The sequence below is a fragment of the Cornus florida genome, unplaced genomic scaffold, assembly GCF_030987335.1.
Source record: "Cornus florida cultivar Cherokee Brave unplaced genomic scaffold, ASM3098733v1 CherokeeBrave_3.0.0_Hap2_Chr06, whole genome shotgun sequence".
Taxonomy (NCBI): domain Eukaryota; kingdom Viridiplantae; phylum Streptophyta; class Magnoliopsida; order Cornales; family Cornaceae; genus Cornus; species Cornus florida.
The window spans coordinates 75376837-75403145 of NW_026775576.1; the positions used below are offsets into that span (position 1 = coordinate 75376837).

Here is a 26309-nt window from a genome sequence, read left to right on the forward strand (position 1 = left end):
CTGATTTGCTTACAATAGAAAAAAAAAAAAAAATTACATAAATTTATTTATAGTAAGCCGTGGTGGTGGATTCTTTTCCTTTCAAGATTTTTTTCCATTATTTGAAAAGAAAATTATTCAAATTGTTTTAAAAGCTCTGCTTCCTTAAATTTTGGTTTTTAATTTTGATTCACTAGTTTAAATCTTGTACGGTTCGATCCTGTTTATTCTATATCATTTTTAGTTTAGTTTTTTTAAAAATTTTCATTATTTTGTTCGAAGTATAGAAGAACAACTATAGAATTCATAAATTTACACTTGTCACAGTCCACTATTGATCAATCAACAAACTAAAGACGAAACTTTATTTATACACTTCACTAAACAAATCAATTGAAAGCTCAACATTCATTGTTTTGAGTCTTTTGACAAAGAGATACATCTATCCTTATGAATGTTCGAGAAAAAGAACCTTCAATTTGAGGACAAACTGAGCCTATGTTTCTCCTCCCACAATCATCAATCTTATGTCATCAATCAAACGGTCCAGATTACAGTAAGAGGACCCACCTTCACTCACAGATTCTCTCGCCATTTTCCCCATTTGATCCGCCGATACCATGAACTCATCCTTCCTCTCCTCCATGAGATCTCTGAGCATCTTCTCAACCACAACTCTATCACACGTGTCCTTCATGTCCAAACCAAGCTTCCAAACCTCACTCACAAACCTACTGTTCACCTGCTGGTCACCAAAATATGGCCAACAAATCATGGGCACTCCAACGACCATACTCTCCAAAGTTGAGTTCCATCCACTGTGGGTCAAAAACCCACCCACAGCTTGGTGGGCCAACACCTCCTCCTGTGGAGCCCAGCCCACTATATACCCCCTCTCCTTGGTCCCCTCCCTGACCGCCGCCGGAATCTGACCCTCCCAACCCTTAACAGAGTCCGGTCGTATGACCCACAAGAACCGTTTCCCGCTATTCACCAAACCGTGACAAAACTCCATGACTTGGTCCTTCGTCATCGGTGTAACGCTTCCAAAGCTCACGTAGATCACAGATTTTAACGGCTGAGAATCGAGCCACGTCAGGCAACTCCGATCTTGTTCCCATAAACACGTAGTACTGTTTGAAGATGATGACTTTGTTTCTTGTGTGAGTCTAGTCTTCACGTGCAAGTGAAGTGGTCCGATGGTATAGAGTTTTGGACAACGGGTGCGTATGTGAGCGAGTATGGGTCCTTCTAGGTCCTCAAACGTGTTGAGTATCAGAGCTTGGACTCGAGTGGTATTCTGGGTTTCATCAATCACCATTCGGATACCCGGGTCTGCCAAATCACCCACCCGGCAAAAACTCGGGAGATCACGACGTCGGAGATAATCTTCCATTCCCGGTACATTCTCTATAGCTTCCTCCATCTCGTTACCTACAGTTAATTTGTTTCATATATGTCTGAGAAGGCATAGAACATATTTATAAATTTGTCGCAGTCTTATGGACTCGTAGTGTGCCTAATACAATCATTTTATCAATAATGCAACACAGTTATGTGACAAAATACATAAACCTATCGATTATGCAATACATTTATGTTTTAAAATTCAACATATTTACATAAATTTTACATTTTCAATTTAAAGTTATTATTACTTCATTATATACAAATTTTGTACTTGGCACAAGAGGGTACCAAAAAAAAAAAGTATCCTATTTCATGGTGAGAGTTATTAAAGAGGAAACATATGATATGATTGAGTAAAAAAGAGATTTATCGTCTCGTCATGGAACACGAATTATTGTAAGTAAGGAAGACATTATTTTTGTGATACATTATTTTTTACTTAAATAAAATAGTTGAATATATTGAATTTTTGGACTTTTTATTATTATTTATATATATAAAAAAAATGTGCCATCCTACTCATAAAAATAAGACAAAGATGGATACTAATAAAGAGGAGAGGTACCTTTGAAGGGAAGCTCTCCAGCTTCAATGAGTTGTGGGATGCAAAAATAAGTCCAGAAAGCACAGGCACTTACTGTACGGAAATAAATAATTGGAACGCTAACCTCTTCCGCAGCATCAATTGTAAAACCCAGTACTCCGTCGGCTATGACGCAAGTCACCGGCCGACGTTCACCGACATGAGTGGAAAGCATAATTTCCTTGAGAAGTGGTTTCGCAGTGTGTTTTAGAGAATCAAACAACTCCATGAGTCGGTCGATGGAACGTGGGTGTTCTGACGGAAGGCCGTCGGGGATGGTTTCGAATCTGAATCCGGGATATCGACTGAAAGAGGACTGAACGTTGGCATAACGTAGGAGGCGATCGTGGGTATGGTTGGTGAGGAGGAAAGTGACGTGGAGGCCGGCGAGACAGAGGAGCTCGGCGAGCTTGAGCATGCTGTTGACATGACCCTGTCCCGGAAAGGGGAAGATGAGTACATGAGGAGGCAGTAGCTCTGGTTCTTGATGATCCATTAAAGTTACTGTGGGATTGCAATGAAACTGGTCGGAGTGTTGGTTTTTTGAAAAAAAAAAAAATTCAAATTGAAATTTCTAGTGGTATTATAATCAAAAAGTTGTGCTAGAGCTCGGAGTAAAGACGGGGAAATGGCTTGTCCAACCATGGACTCATTATGGTCAGGTGGACAAGAGCAATTTGATTTCCTTTCCTTGATGAGGACAAGAAATATCTTACTTTTTTGGTAGTATGTGATTGACGTGGACAAGAAATACTTTATTACCTTGTTGTATGTTGTATTAATCATATGGTATCCAAGGTTAATTTTAAAAAACTCTCTTAAACTATGAAAAAACTTGCAACTAACTCTCTAAATTACAAAAAATATAAAAAGTCTCTCTGAACTATGTAAAAATGTTGCAGATCACCTCATCCGGCCAAAGTTCGATGACGATTAACCGATAAATTTGATTCTTTTTTTTAAAAAGACTATACTGTCCTTATAAACATGAAAAGACAAAAGTACCCTTAAATTTCTAACCTTTGTCTCCAATATCCAAACTTGGCTTTAACCTTGTGGTTATCCAAACATGGCTTTAACCGGCTGGTTTGGTCACCGGAGAATATACACAGGTTGTGAGCTCGCGTTCTGTCAAAACTAATCTTTACTGGGTCATGCTAGCTTGGAGCTCGCTGCTGGGTCAGTCGAAACTTACCGGAACGGGATGAATGGAGGTCGTTGTTGGGTCAGTCAAAACTCACCGGAGCGGGATGAACGGAGGTCGTTGTTGGGTCAGTCAAAACTCACCGGAGCGGGATGAACGGCGGTGGTTTTGAAATCAACAGGTATGAGCGTAAAGAGAGGGAACGAGCGATCATCAGACGGCCTTAATTGCCCTTCGCCTCAGCCACGAACACCGATGATGGTGAAGAGGATGTCAGTGCTTGACAGGCAGCAACAATAGAAAACGTGATTAAGAACGGTGGTGGAGCAAGGGAAAATCAGTACCGAACTGGGTTTGCCATTTTTCGGTTCAGCGAGCGGTGAGGATTGGTAGTGAGCACGGATTCTTGATTCGAAGTTGTTCATGTGGAGGTCTCGGTATGAGGAAAATTCTCCACGTTGATGGTGGTGGTGAGCTTGCCGCCGGGCGATTTCGGTCATCCTCTGTCTCCGGCAACTTCCCTTCTCTCAACATCTATGAGTGGTCATATGTCATGTGTCAATGGATTGAAATTTTTGGGATTTTCTGAAATTAGGGTTCTAAAGAATTAGGGATTTGGCCTCCCTTCTTTACTCTGTCTCCTCTGCAACTCTAAAGAATTAGGGATTTGACTCCAATTCATCCATCCATTAACAACTGGCTCATCAACTTTGTTTATTAGTAATTGGAGATCATCTTATTCTCCAAACTCACGCTAATCATTAGCAGGAGTAATGGTGACTGATTTAATTTTATCTTGTGTGCTTATAATCACTGGACTGATTTCCCAAATCCATCACGTTTATGCCCACGTCTCATATGCAACCTTCAACAAATAGTGGCCTAGCCATATTAACATCACTCACAACTTGCTTTACAAAAAAGACGACTTCATTCTTTGCAACTATAAGAGGCGAAACAACATATTTTTTCTTCGGATCAATCCCTCGAGAATTACCGTCTGGTGTTGTAATCTTATTCACAGCGTATATACAACACACTTTCTCTGCCGCAAGTCTGTACCATCACCGTCGATTCACTAAGGGATAATTTTTTAATAATTCAACTCAATCCAATACAGAAGAACACCCATTTTCTCTCTCTACATATATGTACACGAATGATTATACAAATAAACTAAGTAGATGTTCTGGGTTTGATTGGGTTGTATTAATTGGGATGTATATACATATAAATCAAAAGGGTATTTTGTGTATTCTGGGTTTGAATCACACCTTCTCGCTTGCCATCATCGTCGTTGCCGTCCTCGTGTTCGTCAGTAAAAACATTGTTGCTGGGAATGTTGGGAGAAGCCGAATCAGACGATGTCGTAGAACCTGCAGCAATTTAAGTCAACATTAAATTTGCCACGTCAGCAATTTAAGTCAACATTATTTTAAACTGCATTGTTTTTTAATAAGGGCAAATTTGTCTTTTTTCTTTTCCGGTGGCCTGAGTAGGCAAATTGCAAAAAAATAAAAATTCAGGGGAGTTACTTGTAGTTCTGAGGGGTTAGTTGCAAAACTCCCATCAGGGAAATTTTTTACACTTAACCCTGATATCTATAACTTATGATATGAATTACAAAACTAAAGTATTTTTATTTTTATTTGTCTGACAAAAGGTATGATTAGTTGATGGCGGCATTGGTGATAAGTTTTTCTAAATAAGGACCATTTAATTTTTTATAATGTAAAATTTATAAGTTACAACCAAAAAAAATATATATATAAACAATACTAATAAGGATATGGGTAATTTACACAAACTTTTTCTATAATTTGTTATAATTACAAGAATTTCTCTCGAGTTTGAGAAATTACTCGGACCTCTCTAAGAATGAAAAAATCCTACATGGACCTCCCTTCTGATAGACTCAACGACGAAAATTAATGACGTCATTTACTATTTTTACTAAAATTCCTAAAATACCCTTGTCCCTATATAATTACATATTTAATTAAGATAAAAGATATATATACACACACACACATACACACGTGATATTATATTATGAGGCAACCAATAGCCGATGGTGCTTCTGGCTTCGAAGAGTTTGAGGTGAGGCCAGGGCAAGGCGGATAACAGCTCAACAGTCAACATCATTCCCATAAGGAAGGACCATCAAGAAAGATTGCCTCTTCTGATTCTTTTGTTCTCGCATCAAGCACCGTGGTTACATAAGCGATGGTGAAAGATCAGATTTTCTTTGAAAAGCTTTTCTCCTCGCACATTATTACGAAACCCAATTCATGAACCTGGTCATGAAAAACCTAATTCCGGCAAAAGGAATGGTGGCTGCAAATTGCATTTGATCCGTGTGATTTTGTTTTTATTTTGGAAATCAAAATTGGGTTTGATCTGTATAATTTGGTTTTTATTTTGGAAATCAAAATTGCGATTGGGTGTGATCTGTGTGGCGGAACCTGGTCATGAAAAACCCAATTCCAGTGTGTTATTATTTTGTTTTGTTTTATATTAATTTTTTAAAATTAATTTAAGAATTGATCTGATATATATTTTTTACCGAATTGAATGAAAAAGATAAGGATGGAGGATTGTACAATCTAAGCTGGAGAAGCAAGAATTGCAGGAGGGTCCCCTACCTAATTCATTGTCATCACTATCCGGGCTCCAAGTTTTGGATGCTTCGAGTAATCGATTCACAGGTCATATTCCAGCGAGCTTTGGACGCCTTATTTCGTTGAACAAGCTTGTTCTAAGCAAGAATTCTTTCTCTGGATTGATCGCTTCGTAGATAGGCAACAAATATATATATATATATAAACACACAGATAAAGACGGAGGGAAACAGAGATGGCAGTGGCGCCCATGGTTTTAAGATTTAATTTTTTTTGTTGTTGTTTTTTCTCCCCCCTTACATATATAGAGGGTACTTCAGTAATTTATCACAAAAAATTAAGGGCATTTCAGTAAATTAGCCAGGTTCGTTAGTATATTTGACAGTTCGTCACACATAAGGGAGGTCCGTGTAGGATATTTTTAAAATTAGGGGAGGTCTGAGTAATTTCTGAAACAGGAAGGAAGGTCCATGGCAAACCATATAGGAGGTTTGTGTAAATTACCTTATGGACAATGCTTAACTACTCACTAGTGAATAACTTCTCCCTGCTCACCCCTTAAGTGTTTCAATAACAAAATAACACATCAGCTTTAATAATAAAATTAGCAAAATAATAAAAAAGAAGAAAATCGGATCGATTCGTTTTAATTGGGTAACTCTTTTCTCTTAGCAGTGCAAAAATACTTAGAACATATAAATAAGTAACCGACTCGTTCTTGTTGTTGGACCTTAGCCTGACCCCTCAGCAAATCTTTTATGACATAACCATATATCTGTGATTGTTTCTTCTATGAAATTGCTTTCAACCTCAAGAATAAAACCTAGTTAAACCCATTTTTATATATATTCCTCTCATTTCTTTTGTATTGGTTTTATGAGAGTCTGGATGGACGTGTCACTTATGAAATTAAATTCCTTGTCATCTTTGATGTGTGCTCTAATTAAAAGGCTACTCTGTAAGCATCATGTAATTAATTTATTGAATGATGATTAAAAGCCTCTTTCTAAAAATTAAACCCTAAATGTACAAAGCAAAGAATTAAATCATACCTCCACTATAAGACATAGTTGAACCCACAATTCTTGCTTGTCTGTTGAGTGATGATGTTCAATGGAGCACGAGAGGAAAAAGAAAAATAACCCAAACACGAATCAAACATGTTCGCTCATTAATTGATGATGTCCCATGGAGGTGAAAAGAAGAAGAAGAGTGGAGAGAGAGGAGGGCGTGAGTTTGGGAAAGGATGGAAAAGAGAAATAAAAGAGAAAGGGTGAAGAAGAAGAAGAAGAACAATGGAGAGAGGAGAGAATTGATGAAAAAGGAAAGATAAAAGAGTTACTAAATTAAAACGAGTGGATCCGACTTTCTTCTTATTTTATTTTATTATTTTACTGATTTTGTTATTAAAGTTGATGTGTTATTTCGTTATTGGAACACATAAGGAGTGAATAAAGTGAAACTACTCAGTGATGAGTAGCTAAACATTGTCATGCTAAATAATGTAGCATCTTGGAAGACTCGAATCAGGAGGCTGGTTATTTGGTACTTTTGGTGGCTGCTTATTTGGCTGTTGGATATTTTTAAAAGTAATTTTCTTATGAAAATATATGATAGAGAGAAAAAATAATTAACTCCTTATTAAATTCAAATTTCAGTATCACTCAATAACTTCAATTCAATTTTTTTATAAGTATGCCTCTTTGTTCCCCCCTCACTCTCTTACATAAGAACCTTAATTTTCTTTACTTTAATTGTAGACTTCGGTTTAATTTTAAAGAGATACTCAGAGAATGGATAATGTCTTCAAGGAAAGTATATATATATATATATATATATATATATATATATATATATATATAATATACACGCATGTGTGCACATATATAATAAAAGATAAAAGATACAAGATACGGTAATTAGTAAGAGAAATTCAATTTGATTGGTTGTTGCCACCTCCCTCTTCAATGGACAATTTTTTTTTTTTTTTTTTTTTTTTTTTTTTTTGTTCTCTCAATAAAAAATTCAATCCATTCCCAAGCCAAGAGCGTACAATACCTTTTAGAAACCATTCCAGCCCACTAACCTATTCCTACACCATTCTGACATTTGTTTAGATGTATAATTATCATATGGACGACCGTATTTTAGATATGGATTATATAGGAATATGTATTATAGAAAAATAAAGGATGAGTAATAAAGGAGAGGATATTTATATCTTTTTAATTTTTGACACTTGAGACCCACATTCAAATTGTGTAACGCTCTTAAAAATTACTCATCTAGAATAAGATTTTACTTTGCATTTTTTTTTTTTTTTTTGTTCTTTTCATTTTTTTACAAGGATGATAAAATACTAGCTCCACAATTTATTCTCTTTCGTTTGTCAATAGCATTGTATTATAGTAATATTATGAATGGTGAATGTTCAACCCTTTTTAAGAACAAACGAGTGTCTGAGTTTCTTATCAATTAAAAAAATAAAATAAAAAATAATAGAGACAATCCTATGCAAGGATAGACATAATCACTTCAGATTATATTTTTGTCTAGCGGCAAATGTTTTTATTTTTTGGTACAAACTCACATGCTCTCACATTTTTAACTGTGATTCTGAAATTTTTATGTAATTTCTACCGAAAACATTTTGAAGAAAATTGTGGGAAACTTAGTACTTTTTTAAAAAAATTTATTTTTCTTCTAACCAAACTTCTAAATATTTAAAAAAAATTATTTCTTTTTCTTTCATGTTACTTCCATATAACCAAACACACCCCTAAGGAAAATCATGTCGGAATTTAAAATTTTGTTTTCTTTGCTTGTTTTATGTTTATTTATTTAATTATACTTTTTGTTTTTATAGAGAAAAATGAAGTTTTTAAATTTCATAGGCTTTGCTGGTTTCTAATTCTATTATATTTTCAACTGAAATGAGGAATACTGGTTATCTAAAAAGTAACAAAGTTAAAAAATATATATATAATTTGACAACTTCAAAAATAACATAGAATGATGTCATTAAAAATGACTTCATCAAGTTAAATATAGTGAACAATTTCACATATAAAATAAAAAAGAGAGTAAAAACCGTAAATTCATGTTGCCAGAACCCCAATTGCAATTAACTTGTCTTATGACTCTTATCGCATGGATGGTATGTCGTCCGTATGTCCAATCAAAAATGATATTTTTTTCCCTCCACCAAATATGATGTGACATTATTGACAAAATTAGTCCTATCCCCCATCTCTTTTTTTTAATGCTTGCTTCGTAAATTATAATTTATATAATTGTGAATCACAATTTACAAAATTGATAATAAAAAAATATATGAAAAAAATACGACATTATGAAAATTATAAATCATATTTTTCAAAATGTCTAAATATTTTAGGACAGAGAGTAATTCCTATGCTGAAAAGATGAAAATAGACACAATATCTAAACAAATCTATTTATGTTGCTTTCAATAAACAAATCTATCATTAATTTTGGAGACCTAACATTTTCTTGAACAATGAGGAGTCATTGGTGAAAGAAACTATCAAGTCTAAAGAGATCGCATTACCTCCAGCCATGAAATCAGTTTGGTTAATGCCTGCAAAACAAATTTGGAAATCCTAATGATGTTAACGCCTGTACAAGTCTCGATGCGTGTACTTGTTAGATATGGGACCTCTGTAGGATTCTGTAAAAAATAAAATCGAGAAGCAAGTAATCTATCATACAAGTCCTCTTTTCTATTTTAATTCAAAATGGCAGTTATTATAAAACCACCGTAACTTCCTAAAAACCACGTAGTCGTAACTTCCCAGTAACGTTGTGTTAGTGTAAGTGGTTAGAATAGTGTGAGAATATAAGCCACACCACGTTTAATGAATAAACGTGTCCAACAATCTCCCACTTGGCCAATATTAACACATTCATTACCCTTGTGGGTTTGAGAACTAAAAAATTTTTATCTATAGAATTTCAGTGTATAAATCATGGCGGAAATTACACTATACAAATGAGTATTATCTTCCATGTATCATTATATCACTGTCTTTTTTTAGATAAACATCTTTATGTGGTTGTACTTTATAAATAATTATTTCAAAAACTATTCAAGGAAGTCAACTTTATTGTCCCAATGGACTATCTGTATGAATAAGCTCCCATAAGCCCATTCTAAGGTCCTACTTTATTATCCAAAAGGATAATTTGTCATTTATAAACTTAATGTATACTTCCTTAAAAATGACAAATAAAAAAAAACTAAGAATCATCATAATATAAATGCAATTGCAAACTTTAAAGCGTCTCAGTAAATCAAACACAAGACATATCAATAAGCCCCATATGTCCTACATGTTCTTTATACAATTTGGGTGGCAAACCTTTTGTCATATGATCTACGATCATTGACCTTGTTCCTATGTAATCTACTAACAGTTGATGATTCTGAACTTTTTCTTTAACAACAAGGAACTTTATATCAATCCACCTATTTGAACTCCTACTTGTATTGTTGTTACAGAAACGAACTGCAGCGGAATTATCACAATAGATTCTCAATGGCTTAGAGATGGAATCCACAATTTTAATACCTGTGATAAAATTCCGTAACCATAAGGCATGTCCTGTAGCCTCATAACATGCTACGTACTCCGCCTCCATAGTAGAGGAAGTGATTGATTTATGTTTTAAGCTTTTCCATGAGATAGCTCCTCCTGCAAAGAGGAATACATATCCTGATGTTGACTTTCTAGAGTCAATGCATCCTCTAAAATCAGAATCAGAATATCCAACCACTTCCAAAAGATCTGATCTTTTGTATGTCAGCATGTAATCCTTTGTTCCTTGTAGATATCGCATCACTTTCTTTGCAGCTCGTCAATGATCCATTCCTGGATTACTTTGGTATCTGCCTAACATTCCTACTGCAAATGCAATGTCTGGTCTAGTGCATACTTGCACATACATTAGACATCCTACTGCAGATGCATAAGGAATGACTTCCATCTCTTCCCTTTCCAAATCATTTCTTGGGCACTGATTTAGACTGAATTTGTCACCCTTGACAATAGGAGCAACACTTGAAGCACAACCCGAACTTACTCCCACTAACCTTAAGGTATATACATTGATCAACGATGTTCTCTTTAAACCCAAAAGAAGAGATAACATCATGAAATTTGTAATACCACTGACATGAAGCTTGTTTCAACCCATATATGGATTTCTTGAGTTTGCAAACCATATTGTTTTCTTTATCTGAATGAAAACCTTCAGGTTGTTTCATGTATACCTCCTCATTTAAGTCCCCATTAAGAAATGCCGTTTTCACATCCATTTGATGTAACTTTAAATCAAAATGAGCTACCAATGCCATGATAATACAAAGGGAATCCTTTGTAGAAACGAAAGAAAATGTATCATGGTAATCAATGCCTTCCCTTTGGGTATACCCTTTGGCTACAAGTCTGGCCTTATATCGTTCAATCTTGCCTTTTGGGTCTCTTTTAGTCTTATAAACCCATTTACAGCCAACCGCATTAGCCCCTTCTGGCAATTGAACCAAATCACAGACTTGATTTTTAGCCATAGAGTCTAGTTCCTCTAACATGGCATCATACCATAACCTTGAATTTTCTCCGTTCATGGCTTGTGAAAACGTAATTGGGTCTTTATCAATTCCAATATCATGGTCAATTTCTTGTAGATATACAACATAATCAGAGGGGATTGCAGGTTTTCTTACTCTTGAGGACCTTTTTAACTCTATCTGTTCATTTAGAACAAGTTCATTGACAATAGGATTCTCGTGAGTAGGAACTTCTTGATTTACCTGTTCTTCCATAATAACATCTTGAGAAATATCTTGAAGTACAAGTAAAGGTTCTTTAGTCACAGGTCTAACAATCAAATCCCGTGTTTCCTTAAAAATTAAATTTCGAGGTTGTTCACTCCCACTAATGTCAACATCCTCAAGAAACCTAGCATTTCTCGCCTCAACAATAATAGGTTTATGTGAAGGATAATAAAACTTGAACCCCTTGGACTTTTCTGCATAGTTAATAAAAACCCATTTATTGTCTTTAAGTCCAACTTTTTCTCTATAGGATTGTACACCCTGACCTCAACTGAACAACCCCATATGTGTAAGTGTTCTAAACTTGGTTTCCAACCATTCCATAACTCAAAGGGTGTTTTTGGAACCGATTTGGTTGGAACCCTGTTTAAGATATACACAGTGGTTTTTAAGGCCTCATTCCATAGAGATAAAGGGAGAGAAGAATTACTAATCATACTTTTTACCATGTCCATTAGCGTTCGATTCCTTCTTTCTGCTACACCATTTTGTTCTGGTGTGCCTGACATCGAATATTGTGCTATAATGCTATTCTCCATAAGGAATTTTGCAAATGGACCTGGTCTTTGTCCTTGTTTTGTATATCTACCATAATATTCTCCTCCTCTATCCGATAGCACTATCTTGATTTGTTTTTCCCTTTGTTTCTCTACCTCCACCTTATATGGTTTAAAAGCATCAAGTGCTTCACTTTTATCATTTAGAAGGTAAAGATACATAAAACGCATGCAATCGTCAATAAAGGTGACAAAATATTTTTGACCATTGAAACATGAAATTTGAAAAGGTCCACATATATCAGTGTATATGATCTCTAAAACTTGAGAACTCTTTCTGGCACCCTTATTGGTTTTGTTAGTCTACTTACCCTTTATGCAGTCCACACAAATACCAAAACCAGAAAAATCAAGAGTATCAAGTACTCCATCATTTACTAATCTTTTAATTCTTTGTAAGGAGATATGTCCTAATCTCCTGTGCCATAATGAAGAAGATTTCTCTGTTTTAGCCTTACGCTTGATGCCAATATTTCTATGCAAGGTTAAGTTGTTATGAGCAATATTAGGGTTTAAATCTAATTTATATAAACCATCAACCAAAACACCATTACCAATAACAACAGAATCTTTTACAATACTTAAAGAAGTATTAAAGAAATTAAAACTAAAACCAAATCCAACAAGTTTCGAAATAGAAATCAAATTTTTAGAAAAAGTTGGAATATAAAAAGTTCTTTCAAGTTCTAATGTAAGTATTATTAAATGTATTAACTACCGCCTCCATATGTGAACTCATCTTATTTCCCGAATAGATGAAACGTTCACTTTTCGTCGGTCTCCTTAGGTTGATTGAACCCTGCATGGTATTGGCAATGTGAATTGCAGAACCAGAATCAATCCACCAAGTATTATTAAATGTATTAACTACATTTGATTCATAACACACAAAGGAAAAGAGATTACCCTTTTTAAGCAGCCAAGCCTTATACTTAGGGCATTCCTTTTTCATGTGCCCTTTCTTTTTGCAGAAGAAGCACTTGATGGTACCCTTATCGTCAACTTTGCTAGTTGACATTCCCCTTTTTCTTAAATTGCACACCCTTTTTGATATGTCCCTTTCCATGAGTCGCTAGGTGAGCACTTTCTAGCTTCTCCTGATTCAATCTCCCCTTCTCTTAAACACACATGGTAAGCAATTTATTAACTGACCATTTTTCCTTATGTGTGTTATAAGAAATCTTGAATGACCCATATTCAGCAGGCAGGGAGTTGAGTATAAATTGGACAAGGAATGTCTCTGAAAAGTGAACTCCAATGAGTTCATTTGGGCAGCTATATCTCTCATTTCCATAATATGCTCACGAACCCCTTTATTACCCATATGCTTCATTGATGATGATTTGGTCATTAAGGTGCTAGCCAATGCTTTATCAGAACTTACAAACTGTTGTTCAATTGCTGCCATGTATTCTTTTGCCTTAGTACATTCAGGAATTGAACTCCTTATGTTTTTCCCAACATGACTTTTAATGAGACACATACTTAAGCGATTTGATCGCTCCCACCTCTCATAAGAAGCCTTTTCACTTGGCGTACTTGATTCCGTGGGGATGGGTGGTTCATCCACACGAAGTGCCAAATCAATGTCCATGCACCCCTATGTTAGAAGGATTTTCTCCTTCTAATCCGAATAATTATCACCAGTTAAAAATGGGATATGAGATGAACCAATATTGACAGAACCAGATGAAATTACTGTAAAAAGAAAACATACTAAACATTACTCTACTATACAATAAACTTTATTGAAATTCTTAACCCACGTTAAAAAATTTCATATCAAAACAATGTGTCATTATAACCTTCCTGTGGATAAAGGTTTTAATACAATAATGTTTTTAAAAATATTACCATAATGGAATAAATAAAGATATTAAACTGATAATGATATAGTCATGTGAGCATTTGTATTCATTGTCAGTTTAATTCCAAAATCATTTTTATCCACATTCATTCATAAATAATGATTCCCTGTAGGGCAGAATAAAACACTTTTTATGAATGAATTATAACCTTTTTTAATGTATAATCTTTATGTGATATAAATATCATATATTAAAACTTTATTTTATTTTTTATTTTATATCATAAAACCAACAACTAAAGATGCTATGGCTACTCTCTGGTTAAAAATACACATTAAAATAGTAGTTATACTCATACTTTAATAAACTGCATGTATGAGAATATATTGGACATGAATTTTTTAATATGCAGTAACTGTACAACTCTGGAGTATTCTTCATTTGTATAGAAATTTCCAAAACTATACAACTCCAAAGTATTCTGCATAAATAAAAATTCATTCTAAAATATTATGGTTTTATGATGAAATTCAGCCTTTTTTAAAGCAGTCGTGAAACCACTCGGGTCTGAATCACTTTTACCGTCAAAAAAGCCAATGTTGTTCCCACTGTATAAATTCACAATGACATTCTCCCATATTTAAAGCAGTCGTTAAACCGCTTGAGTCTGAACACTTTATTCATTTCAATTCTTATGGGTGTAGTATTCTACCACTTCATTCCAGCCAACGTCACAAAAACAATAAAACAGTATCAGAAAAATATTACAAACAGAAACACACCCACCAAAAATAATGTAGAACAAAAACACAAAGGAAATATTACAGGCCAAAAAGACAACGGCGACACAGTCGCTGAACAAATATTACAGGCCAGAAAAAGAACGACAACACAGTCGCTGAACAAATATTACAGACATAAAAACCAAATGATAACATAGCCAAAAGGTATCGCTCTCATACCAAATGAAAGAAACTATCAAGTTCAGATCGCATTACTTCCAGCCATGAAATCAGTTTGGTTAATGCCTGCAAAACAAATTTGGAAATCCTAATGATGTTCACGCCTATACAAGTCTTGATGCGTGTACTTGATGGAGACAACAGAGACTGTACTTGTTAGACATGGGACCTCAAATTTTGTAAAAAATAAAATCGAGAAGCAGGTAATCCTTCATACAAACCATCTTTTCTATTTTGTTCCCAATAATGTTGTTGTGTTAGAGTAAATGGTTCAAATAGTGTGAGAATATAGGCCATACCACGTTTAATGATTAAACATGTTCAATAATTGGTTGATACAACCCCGCGGCCCCACTCCTCAACCTCTTTCGATGAATGGTTTCCACTTAACACGCCTGACTTTTATCCTGCAAGCTCATCAATCTGATGTCCTCAATCAGACGGTCCAAATTATTGTAGGACGATCCACCATCACTCACACTCCTTCTCGCCATCTCCGCCATCCGATCAGCCGATTTCCCAAACTCTTCCCTCCTCACCACCATCAGATCTTTGACCATCTCCGCAATTTTGACTCGATTACACGTGTCTTTCATGTCCAGCCCAAGCCTCCAAACCTCCCCAACAAACCTACTATTCACCTGCTGGTCCACAAAGTAGGGCCAACAGATCATAGGCACACCCGCGTAGACACTCTCCAGAGTTGAGTTCCACCCACTGTGTGTCAAAAACCCGCCAACAGCCTTATGGCCCAACACCTCCTCCTGTGGAGCCCAGCCCACTGTATACCCCCTCTTTTTGGTTTCTTCCGAGAGTTCCACCGGAATCTGACTCTCCCAATCCTCGCCGACGACGGAGTCCGGCCGTATGACCCACAAAAACCTGACCCCACTATTCACCAACCCATGCCAAAACTCCATTAACTGGTCCTTCGTTAAGACAGCACAACTTCCAAAGCTTACATAGATGACAGATCTCAGAGGTTGTGAATTCAGCCATTGAATACAAGTCTTGTCTTCTTCCCATAAGCTGTTTGATGAGAACGGTGACGACGACGTCGTTTCCGCTGCTGCCAATCGGGTTTTCAGGTGGGCGTGGAGTGGTCCGATCGGGTAGAGATTTGGGCAGAGAGTGCGCATCTGAGAGAGTATGGGTCCTTCTAGCTCTTCGAATGTGTTGAGTATGAGACCATAGCCTCGGGTTGTTTCTCGGCCCTCCGTCATGTGGAGTTTGATACTCGGGTCGGTTAGGTCGCCGGAGCGGCAGAAGCTCGGAAGATCCCGTTGCCGGAGAAAATCTTCTGTCCCCGGCACGCTCGTTATCAGTGTATCCAAGTCAGTTCCTACACATTTTCAAGTATAAGGCTGTAAGCAGAAAAATAGTCCATCTTTTCTATTTTCATATTGCTTTGATAGACCACTCGTTTGGTTAATGAGAAAACAGAAGGAAAAAATATTATCATTGGGAGTTGTGATTTTTTAGTTGAGTTGAATTTTTTTCCCAATATTGTGTATGTCCAAAACAGAAAAAGAATAAATTCATTTTCCTTAATTTTTCCATTTTCTGAGTAACCAAACGGAGGGTCAATGGAAATTAAAGTAGCTAACCCACTAAATTTAGAAGGTAGTTATCCATGTGGCAATGCATAAAAAAGCCCAGAAAGCTAAATATCTTCTCCAGGATAGTACAATTACTTTTCACAGTTGAATTTAGGTTTTGATTCGAATACAGAAATAGGTATGTACAAAAGAAGGAATTGCTTTTCCTTTCAACATTTTCTCAGTAACCGAACATAGGGTCAATGGAAATAGAAGTAGTTAACCCACTTATTTAGAACGGTTAGTTATCCAACTTCTACGAGTGTGAAAATGCACAAAATTATCCAGAAAGCGAAATATATTCACGAGGCTAGTACAACTAATTTTCTTAGTTGAATTGAATTTTTGATTCGAAAATGGAAATGGGAATTGCTTTTCCTTTTAATCATTTTCTCAGTAACCAATCAGAGGATTAACGGAAATTAAGGTAGCTAGGCTGACTGACCTTTGAAAGGAAGCTCCCCAGCTTCAATGAGCTTGGGAAGACAGAAAAAAACCCAGAGACAGCAAGCACTGATCGTTCGTGAATAAATGACTGGAACTCCGATCTCTTCACCAACTTCAAGAGTAAAGCTCAGAATTCCATCTGCGATGACACACGTCACCGGCCGCCGTGAATCGGAGCTTAATCGACCGGAAGTCAGCAACTCTTTGAACGAAGGCTTGGCTACAGCTCTCAAAGACGCAAACACATCCATGTAGCGGTCACCGGCGCGGGGGTGCTCCGGCGGAAGGCCATCCGAGATTGTTTCAAAACGAAAGCCGGGATAACGATTGAAATGGGATTGAATATTGGTGTGACGGAGGAGGCGAGAATGGATGTGGTCGGTGAGGAGGAAGGTGATGTGGAGGCCGGCGAGGGAGAAGAGGTCGGCGAGCTTCAGCATGGAGTTCACCGGACCTTGCAGAGGTAAAGGGAAGATGAGGACATGCGGTGGGAGATCATCCATATCCATGAGTTTCTGTTTCAATTGTTTGAAATTTTCAAAGAGATTGATAGATAGGGCCTTTGGGTTGTCAGCATATACAATATTTTTCGTCAGGGGACAAAAATATTAATGGGTTTTGTCAGCTTTACATGATTCTTGAGATCGTGCTTGTCTTTTCACCCAATAATATATTTGAAGTATCATCTACTTTCTTAGAACGATCAAAATGCTGAATCATGGCGTTGTACAATTATTTTTGTTTAGTTGATCCTTTTCTTTTTCATTCGTGGTGTTAGGCGGTGGTGTCATTTATTTTTTTTCAGTTTTCTACGGCATCTTTTGCTTTATGATATATATATTATAAAAAAATAAAACAAGCTGCCAACTTTTTTGGTGATAGTGGACAATGTATCACATATCATTTCACAGTACTGGGAAATTGAGTTGGATTGGTCTTCCTCTGTTTTATACTCTTTTTATCCAAATAAAATATTTTATTTTGGCGAACTGAAATTCACAAACACTTAGTATTTATTTATTAGTTAGTATTTCCTTTATATATATAAATAACATATTAAATTTTGTAATTAAATAATTTGGTTAAAGTAATTTTTAAAAAATGGGTGAATTGTAAAAAATTCTCAAGACTTCTTTGTAATAAACTTCACCTTTTGAAATTCCAGGAGGTGCTCAACCATTTATTGAGATAAAAATGCCCTTAAGTATTTATGGTGATCTAATCATAGATTAAACTGTTCGGGAGATCTAATTGTAGATCAAACTGCTCTGGGAGAGGTCATATAACATATAATTATCTAACCATATCTATATTAATATTGGTTTTTGCTTAACAATATAAAACCTGTCATGCAGATTTGCACACATCATTTTTATGATTTTATTAATTGTTTATTTGAACATGACGTTGCATCTGGAAGTGTATATATTTTTGAGTAAATCCATAACACAAAAATTTATATAATATAGCAAGTAGTGAATTATATATTACTTTGTCGGTAAGAAGGAAAATGGATGAAAATAAAATAAAAAAGGAAGGGACAAATTTTGTTAGTTAGACCTAATTTGTAATTATGATTTCATTTTCTTTTGCATCTGTATTAAAATAATAAGGTAATTTACACTTATACCCTCTTCAAGTTTTTAAAAAAGACAAACAGATACAAATTACGAAGAGTGAGATCTAATTATCTCTTTCAAATTTATAAATTTGAACAACACCACTCCAACTATGATTAGAATACCTAATTGTCTTTTAAAAAATTGACCATATTAGATTAATTAGTTCATAATGTAACGTGTAAGTGTATTTGTGTTGAAATTTAAAAGGTATTATATTAGTATTAAGAGAATATTTGTTCTACAGCGATCGACATTAGAGACAGAAATTAAATTAGTTGATATTGTGATGTATAATAAGTTATTCGTGTTGAAATTTAAAAGGTATAAATATAATTGGCTAATTAATTGTGACTAGTAGCTTCATTAGCCATTATTAAAAAGGTACGAAAATGAATATAGATAGATATCATATATATATATGTATGAGTTATTATATGATGTAATATGATATGAATGCTAAGAAAGAGAGAAGACCTGTGGAAGATGAGGGCTAAAGGAACAGAACAAGAGCACGGCGTATCAGTAAATAAGGGGCATTTTTTGGTCTCAGAAGTAGTTGAGTATACCCTTCGTGAGGGGTGTTTTGTGTAAAAAAAAAATTCAAAGGGAGTTTATATCCATGACTTTCTATTTAGTACTTTTTTAGTCACAAATACCCCCTTCATAAAAATAAAAAATATATATTCCGACAATCTTTCCCCCTAACTCACTCTATCATTGATTTTATATACTCAATAAGACGATCCAAATTAGAGTATGATGAGCCACCTTCACTCACAGCTTCTTTGGCCAACTTTGCCATCTGATTCGCTTGTTGTTGAAACTCATCTTTTCTGACATCCATCAGATCTCTGACCATCTTCTCAATTAGGACTCGATCACACGTATCTTTCATGTCCAAACCAAGTTTCCAAACTTCACTAACAAACCTACTATTAATAGTCTGGTCAGCAATGTAAGGCCAACAAATCATTGGCACACCCGAGGCAACGCTCTCCAAAGTTGAATTCCACCCACTGTGAGTCAAAAATCCACCAACAGATGGGTGGGCCAGAACCTCCTCTTGTGGGGCCCATCCCACCATGTAACCCCTTTCCTTCATGCCCTCCACAAGCTCAATCGGAATCTGACTCTCCTCATCTTTTCCGGCGATGGAGTCCGGTCGCATGACCCACAAGAACCGTTGTCCACTATTTACTAGACCATGCCAAAACTCCAACAGTTGATCTCTTGTCACTACCGTGATACTTCCAAAGCTGACATAGATCACAGATTTGGACGGCTGGGAATCGAGCCACGTCAAACAACTTCGATCTTCTTCCCAGAAACTACTTGAAGAGTTTGGGGAAGAGTTGGTCTCTACTGCGAGTCTGGCTTTTAGGTGCGCGTGAAGTGGTCCGATGGAGAAGAGATTGGGACAGTGGGCGCGTACTTGAGAGAGTATGGGTCCTTCTAGCTCATCAAACGTGTTCTTTATCACTGCTTGGGCTCGAGTGGTTCGTCTGGTCTGGACTTTGAAGAGTTGCAAATGTGAATCATTAACTTCGTCGACACGGCAAGAACTCGGAAGGTCACGTCGTCGTAGAAAACCCTCCATGCCTGGTATACTCTTTACCAGCAAGTCCATGCCATTTCCTAAACACATAATAGGAGTAACATATTTATTGTCATTGTTATCGGGTTAATGCAACTCTAAACAAAAATTTTAGACAAACAAAACTCGAAATAAGTTTTTAAGAATATTAATATTAAAAAGCAATTATTAAAAAATGACAACCAAATAAAATTTTAAATTGCTTTCTATGTTCAAGTTGGATGGTATCGCTACTGTCAGCTTTTTGAAGTTGAAATGTCAAAAAATGACCCTTATTATTTAATGAAGTTATATTCAGAAAATCTCAAAAATGATAGACCAAATAAATTTAAAAATTGTTTTCTGTGTTCAACGTGAATAGCTACAAAACTACTGTACGAAAATGAAAAAACGAATCAATCTACTTTATAAAACCATTTCCCCCTAAACCAGACAAGATGGCAAAAATAGAACATACCTTTCAAGGGAATTTCATCAGCTTCAATGAGCTGAGGTAAACAAAAAAAAGCCCAAAAAGAGCAAGCACTGGCAGTGCGAAAATAGATGAGTGGAATTCCCCTCTCGATAGCAAAATCACCAGCAAAACCCAGGATCCCGTCTGCTATGATACATGTCACAGGCCGCCTTGTTTCCGTACCCAAACAATTGGTGTCTATCATCATATCTCTGAATAGTGGCCCCGTGATGGACTTTATAGAAGAAAAAATCTCCCGAAGTGGCCCACCGGCACGCGGATGGTCCTCAGGGAGGCCATCCGGAATAGTCCTGAAACAAAATCCGGGATACCGAGCCAAGTGTGAATGGATATGGGTGTGGCGGAGGAGGCGGGCGTGGTTATCCTCGGAGACGAGCATGGTCACATGTAAGTTGCCGAGGCAGAGAAGCTCGGCTAGCTTTAGCATGGAGTTCACGTGGCCTTGAATCGGCAACGGGAAGACGAGCACGTGAGGAGGAAGTGGTGTTGCCGATTGATCATGATCCATTAAAACTTGTTGGATCCTCCGATCTTCTCACTGTGATTTACTTCAGATCCAAATTTGTAGTAATTCAAAGTATAGCAGACTCGAAGAACTTGTGGTCGAAAAGCTCTTTACGGTACATTGTATAATTAAAGAAAGGAATTGTCATCCGCCAAGTCCTTATCACAGGGGTCCCTTTGTTTTTGTCATTTTGTCTTTAAATTTTATTTTTATTTTTTATTTGATAAGTTTTGTTTAATTATTTCTTTTCAGTTGGGGAACTTTGTCGTTGCTCGTTCTCACCCCATGACTACCAATCCACCATGAGTCACCCTATTTGCATCATGCGTGGCAGACAGCTATTCAAATTGACCCGTGAAGTTTTTCATGTGCTGGATGCCTCTGCGGCCTCTCAGTTGAAAATACTAGGGAAAGTTGAATTGGTTTATTGTTCGTCTGTTTAAGCGGCGGTTGAAACAGTAATAGTTTTAAGCAGTGTACTAATGGTGATTGCAAGAGTCTCTGTCACATCACATGCATGTTCACCATCCTTTTTTTGAGTAAACGTTGTACTTGTCTTGAGCATATTCTAACTTCTCGCCCACCAATCTAAAATCATTATAATTGTAGATACCTAAGATAGCTCGACCTTTATTTTTGTTTTATAACTTACAATCTTGGCTTGAGACTAGGACATGTCATGTGCTGGGTCTTGAGGTTTGGCGGCCAAGGATAGCTAAGGGATTTCCTTTGGGACTCCATAGTTGCACTCTCAAGATTCGATGATCACTTGGCATGACATTAAGGTTTTATTTAGACTTGAGAGTCGACTCTCGAGATTTGATGACCTGATATGCTATTAGGGTCACGATTCTTGAAATTTGATGACCTGACAAGGTATTAAGATTTTTTTTGAACTAGATAGTCAATCATACTTTTAAGATTTGGTAACTTGACACAACGTCAAGGTTTTCTTTGGACTCAAAGGTCATACTTTTGAGGTTTTGTAACCTAGCTATAGCATGATGGTAGGATTTTCTTAAGACGCGAGAGTCATATTCTTGAGGTTTGATAACCTAGTGTGACGTGAGGATTTTCTTTTGACGTCTGAAAGAGCCACGTAGCTAATTCACGTGCCCCGTGTTGACATAATCTGATACTTACACATTTCGATATTTTATTATAAAAAAACATGCATATGAGTAGGTTGGTGTGATGTGGGTGGGTGCGAGACACTCAACAAGCTACCACATTGACAGGTTACAGGATGTCATAATCCCACATAGTATAGAAAATGTAAAATGATATATGTAAGGTTTAATACATTTTTATGATACAACGTGTTTTAAAGTCGTGATGCCCGTGAACTCATCGGAATTTCAAAATTAACAATGCTTACTCTCGAGGTATACCAAGTTGAGTAACCCTTTGGGAAGTGTTTGGTCCAGGACAACAAAACAGGGTGAAGATTGTTACAATCAAGGGCGGATCCAAGGGTGGGCGAACCTGGGTTTCAACCCACCCAATTTTTTTTTTTTTTTTTTACCATACTACTTTAAGCCTAACTCAAAAAAAAAAAAAAAAAAAAATAGTAATGATAGCCCAATCTAAAGTTAACCCAGTCAGAAAAGTTGTATCCGCCCTTGGTTATAATACATGCCCATAATTTTTGAAAAAGATGATATTCAAACTTTTCTTTTTTCCGCTTACACTCCATTTGTTTTGTTTTGTTTTGTTTTGTTTTGTTTTTCTTTTTTTTTGAAAAGTAAATATCATAACTGACTATAAAAAACATAAAGACAATTCAAAGTTGTTATAAAAAAAAATAATAATAATACATTTAGTTAATGACACATATAAAACTGTGAAAATAATCCTTCTTTCAGCAATCCAATTGCTAATAAATTTATATTTTGACTTCTTACATTTAATAACACAAATTTAATTGTAAGAGATAGAATAGAAATATTATATATTTACAAATAAATATAGTATATATTTATGGGAAAATTACATATAAATGGAGTCAAAGTTTCATATTTACTTAGAGGCTGAGTCAAAGTTTCATATTTCTCTAAAATGGATTGCTGAGGTGGCACATGGTTTTTTACTGTTTAGAAATTGTGGTGCCTAAAATACCCTTCCGTGAAGGTACTACTTTTTCTTCAAAGGTACCACTTTTTTGAACTGAAGGTACTACTTTTTGGTGTCCAGGTACCATGTTTTTTAAACACCCGCGAATGTACTACTTTTTCTCCAGAGGTACTACTTTTTTGAACTGAAGGTACTACTTTTTTGTTAGGGAAGGGCATTTTAGGCACCACAATTTTTTAAACAGTAAAAAACCATGTGCCACCTCAGCAATCCATTTTAGAGAAATATGGAACTTTGACTCAGTCTCTAAGTAAATATGAAACTTTAACTCCATTTATATGTAATTTTCCCTATATTTATTCCATTTGAACACATAAGATTTACCCCTCATCTTGATCACTCAATCATTGATGTTATGTACTTAATCAGACGATCCAAATTACAGTACGATGAGCCGCCTTCACACACAGCTCGTTTCGCCAACTTTGCCATCTGATTCGCTCGTTCTTGAAACTCATCTTTTTTGATATCCATCAGATCTCTGACGATCTTCTCAATTATGACTCGATCACATGTATCTTTCATGTCCAAACCAATTTTCCAAACTTCACTAACAAACCTACTATTAGTTGTCTGGTCTGCAAAATAAGGCCAACAAGCCATTGGCACACCCAATACTATACTCTCCAAAGTTGAGTTCCATCCACTGTGAGTCAAAAACCCACCAACAGCTGGGTGGGCCAGAACCTCCTCTTGTGGGGCCCATTCCACCATGTAACCCCTCTCCTTGGTTCCCTCCACGAGCTCCATCGGAATCTGACTCTCCCCGTCTTTTCCGGCTACGGAGTCTGGCCGCATGACCCATAAGAACCGTTGCTCACTATTCACCAGTCCATACCAAAACTCCATGAGTTGGTCTCTTGTCACAACAGTTATACTTCCAAAGCTTACGTAGATTACAGATTTGGACTTTTGAGAATCGAGCCACGTCATACAACTTCGATCTTCCTCCCAAAAACTACCTGAAGAGGTTGAGAAAGACTTGGTTTCTGTTGCAAGTCTGGCTTTTAGGTGAGCGTGAAGTGGTCCGACGGAGAAGAGATTTGGACAGTGAGCACGTATTTGAGAGAGTATGGGTCCTTCTAGCTCATCAAAAGTGTTCTTTATCAATGCCTGGGCTCGAAAGCTTTTTCTGGTCTCCGTTTGTACAAGTTGCAAATTCGGATTATTTACTTCGTCCACACGGCAAAAACTCGGAAGGTCACGTCGCCGGAGAAAACCCTCCATGCCTGGTACACTCTTTACCGGTAAGTCCATGCCATTTCCTGAACATGTAGTACCAGAAACATATTGTGTGGTTGTTATTGAGAAAACTAATTAAGGCAAAATAAAATAGATTCAACATTTGGAATATGAATTTTCTTTATCACGAGAATATCAATTTGGTTGGTAATATGGATACACAATACTGGTACGATAATATGACAATAATAATAATAATAATAAAAAAGGATACAATAATAAAAAAAATTATTTTCTATCAGTTTTTTTTTATTTTTATTTTTTATAATATTATGAATCATACTACAATAATTACTATAATCTAAATAAAAAAGCAATTATATATAACATATATAGAACTTCCTTTCCCAACAAATAGAAGAAACATCCCGTATCACTAAATAAAGTCACCTATAAAGCATGATAAGATACATATACTTCAATTCCACAAATTCTTAAAGAATAAGATACAATAATATACGTATTTTTAAAAACTTAGATATGTACAGTTTAAAATAAATATAAACCTGTATCCATGGATAAATTTAAATAATAAGAAAAAACATTGTTCAAGAATTCAATTTAATTTAACGGATTGAACTAGATGTAACATGAGTTCACTGGAAGAGATTTTCTTCCCAATGTAAGTGCATTTATAAAAATAATTTATGGGTGTGTGTGTGAAAGAATTTTGGGGGATCCATGGCCCCCTTCACTTCTGCTTTATAGGTGTAATCTCTCCTCTCCACTCCTCCCTTGAGAGGGGGTGAGGGATTGGAGCCCCAATTACACATTTGTGGGTATGTGTGATTGTTCAGGAAACATTACAATCATCCTTAAATCAGGCGCAAAAAAAAATAAAAAATAAAAATAAAAACTCATGAATAGGCCTAATACAACTCCAACCCAAATTTTCAGACAAACTTAACTCATTTTTAACTATATTAATATATTAAAGTTTCAAATCAGTGTTCAGAAAGTAATTTTAATAATGGTCAACCAAATAAACCTTAAAATGATTTTCTATGTCCAATTTGAATAGAAAGCCATGTTAAAATAAAAATCTGAATCAACCAACGACTTTATAAAACTATTTCCCCCTCGTCCTAGATTGGAAAAATTTCGCATACCTTTCAAAGGAATTTCGTCAGCTTCAATGATTTCCGGAATACAATAATAAGCCCAAAAAGAGCAAGCACTGGCAGTACGAAAAGAAATATATGGAATCCCCCTCTCGATAGCAAAATCACCAGCAAAACTCAGGATCCCGTCTGCTATGATGCACGTCACAGGCCGCCTTGTTCCGGTACCCAAGAAATTGGCTCCAATCATCATATCCCTGAATAGTGGCGCCGTGACGGACTTTATAGATGGCATAATATCCATAAGTCGCTCACCGGCACGCGGGTGGTCGTCAGGCAAGCCATCGGGAATTGTCCTGAAACGAAATCCGGGATAGCGAGCGAAGTGGGAATGAACACTGGTGTGGCGGAGGAGGCGGCTGTGGCTGAAGTCGGAGACGAGCATGGTCACGTGGAGGTTGCCGAGACAGAGAAGCTCGGCCAGCTTGAGCATGGAGTTCATGTGGCCTTGAATCGGTAACGGGAAGACGAGCACGTGAGGAGGGAGTGGTACTTGTACTGATTGATGATCCATTAAAGCTTCTTGGATCCTCCAATCCGATCACTGTGATTTGGTTCAGATCCAAAACTTGTAATTCTAAGTGTAGCAAACTCGTCGGACTTGTGGTTTGAAAAGCTTTGCCTCTTTACATACATTGTATTATTCCATTA

General features: G+C 36.2%; 3 protein-coding genes across 3 annotated transcripts; all 3 read right to left on the bottom strand.

Annotated features, from left to right (window-relative positions):
* Window positions 1–313: 313 nt before the first annotated feature.
* On the bottom strand, window positions 314–17685 carry LOC132312109 (uncharacterized). The gene is made up of 5 exons (XM_059810365.1): window positions 16965–17685; window positions 15384–16263; window positions 13580–13596; window positions 1955–2476; window positions 314–1413 (listed from the first exon to the last, which is right to left on the bottom strand). The coding sequence occupies exons 1-5, from the start codon at window positions 17473–17475 to the stop codon at window positions 476–478; spliced, it is 2868 nt and encodes a 955-aa protein (XP_059666348.1). The 5' UTR covers window positions 17476–17685; the 3' UTR covers window positions 314–475.
* A 1420-nt stretch (window positions 17686–19105) lies between these two features.
* On the bottom strand, window positions 19106–21287 carry LOC132312110 (7-deoxyloganetic acid glucosyl transferase-like). The gene is made up of 2 exons (XM_059810366.1): window positions 20640–21287; window positions 19106–20223 (listed from the first exon to the last, which is right to left on the bottom strand). The coding sequence occupies exons 1-2, from the start codon at window positions 21163–21165 to the stop codon at window positions 19295–19297; spliced, it is 1455 nt and encodes a 484-aa protein (XP_059666349.1). The 5' UTR covers window positions 21166–21287; the 3' UTR covers window positions 19106–19294.
* Window positions 21288–23030: 1743 nt separating this feature from the next.
* Window positions 23031–26307, bottom strand: LOC132312111 (7-deoxyloganetic acid glucosyl transferase-like). The gene is made up of 2 exons (XM_059810367.1): window positions 25647–26307; window positions 23031–24560 (listed from the first exon to the last, which is right to left on the bottom strand). Exons 1-2 carry the CDS (start codon window positions 26170–26172, stop codon window positions 23632–23634), a joined length of 1455 nt encoding a protein of 484 aa, XP_059666350.1. The 5' UTR covers window positions 26173–26307; the 3' UTR covers window positions 23031–23631.
* Window positions 26308–26309: the final 2 nt, after the last annotated feature.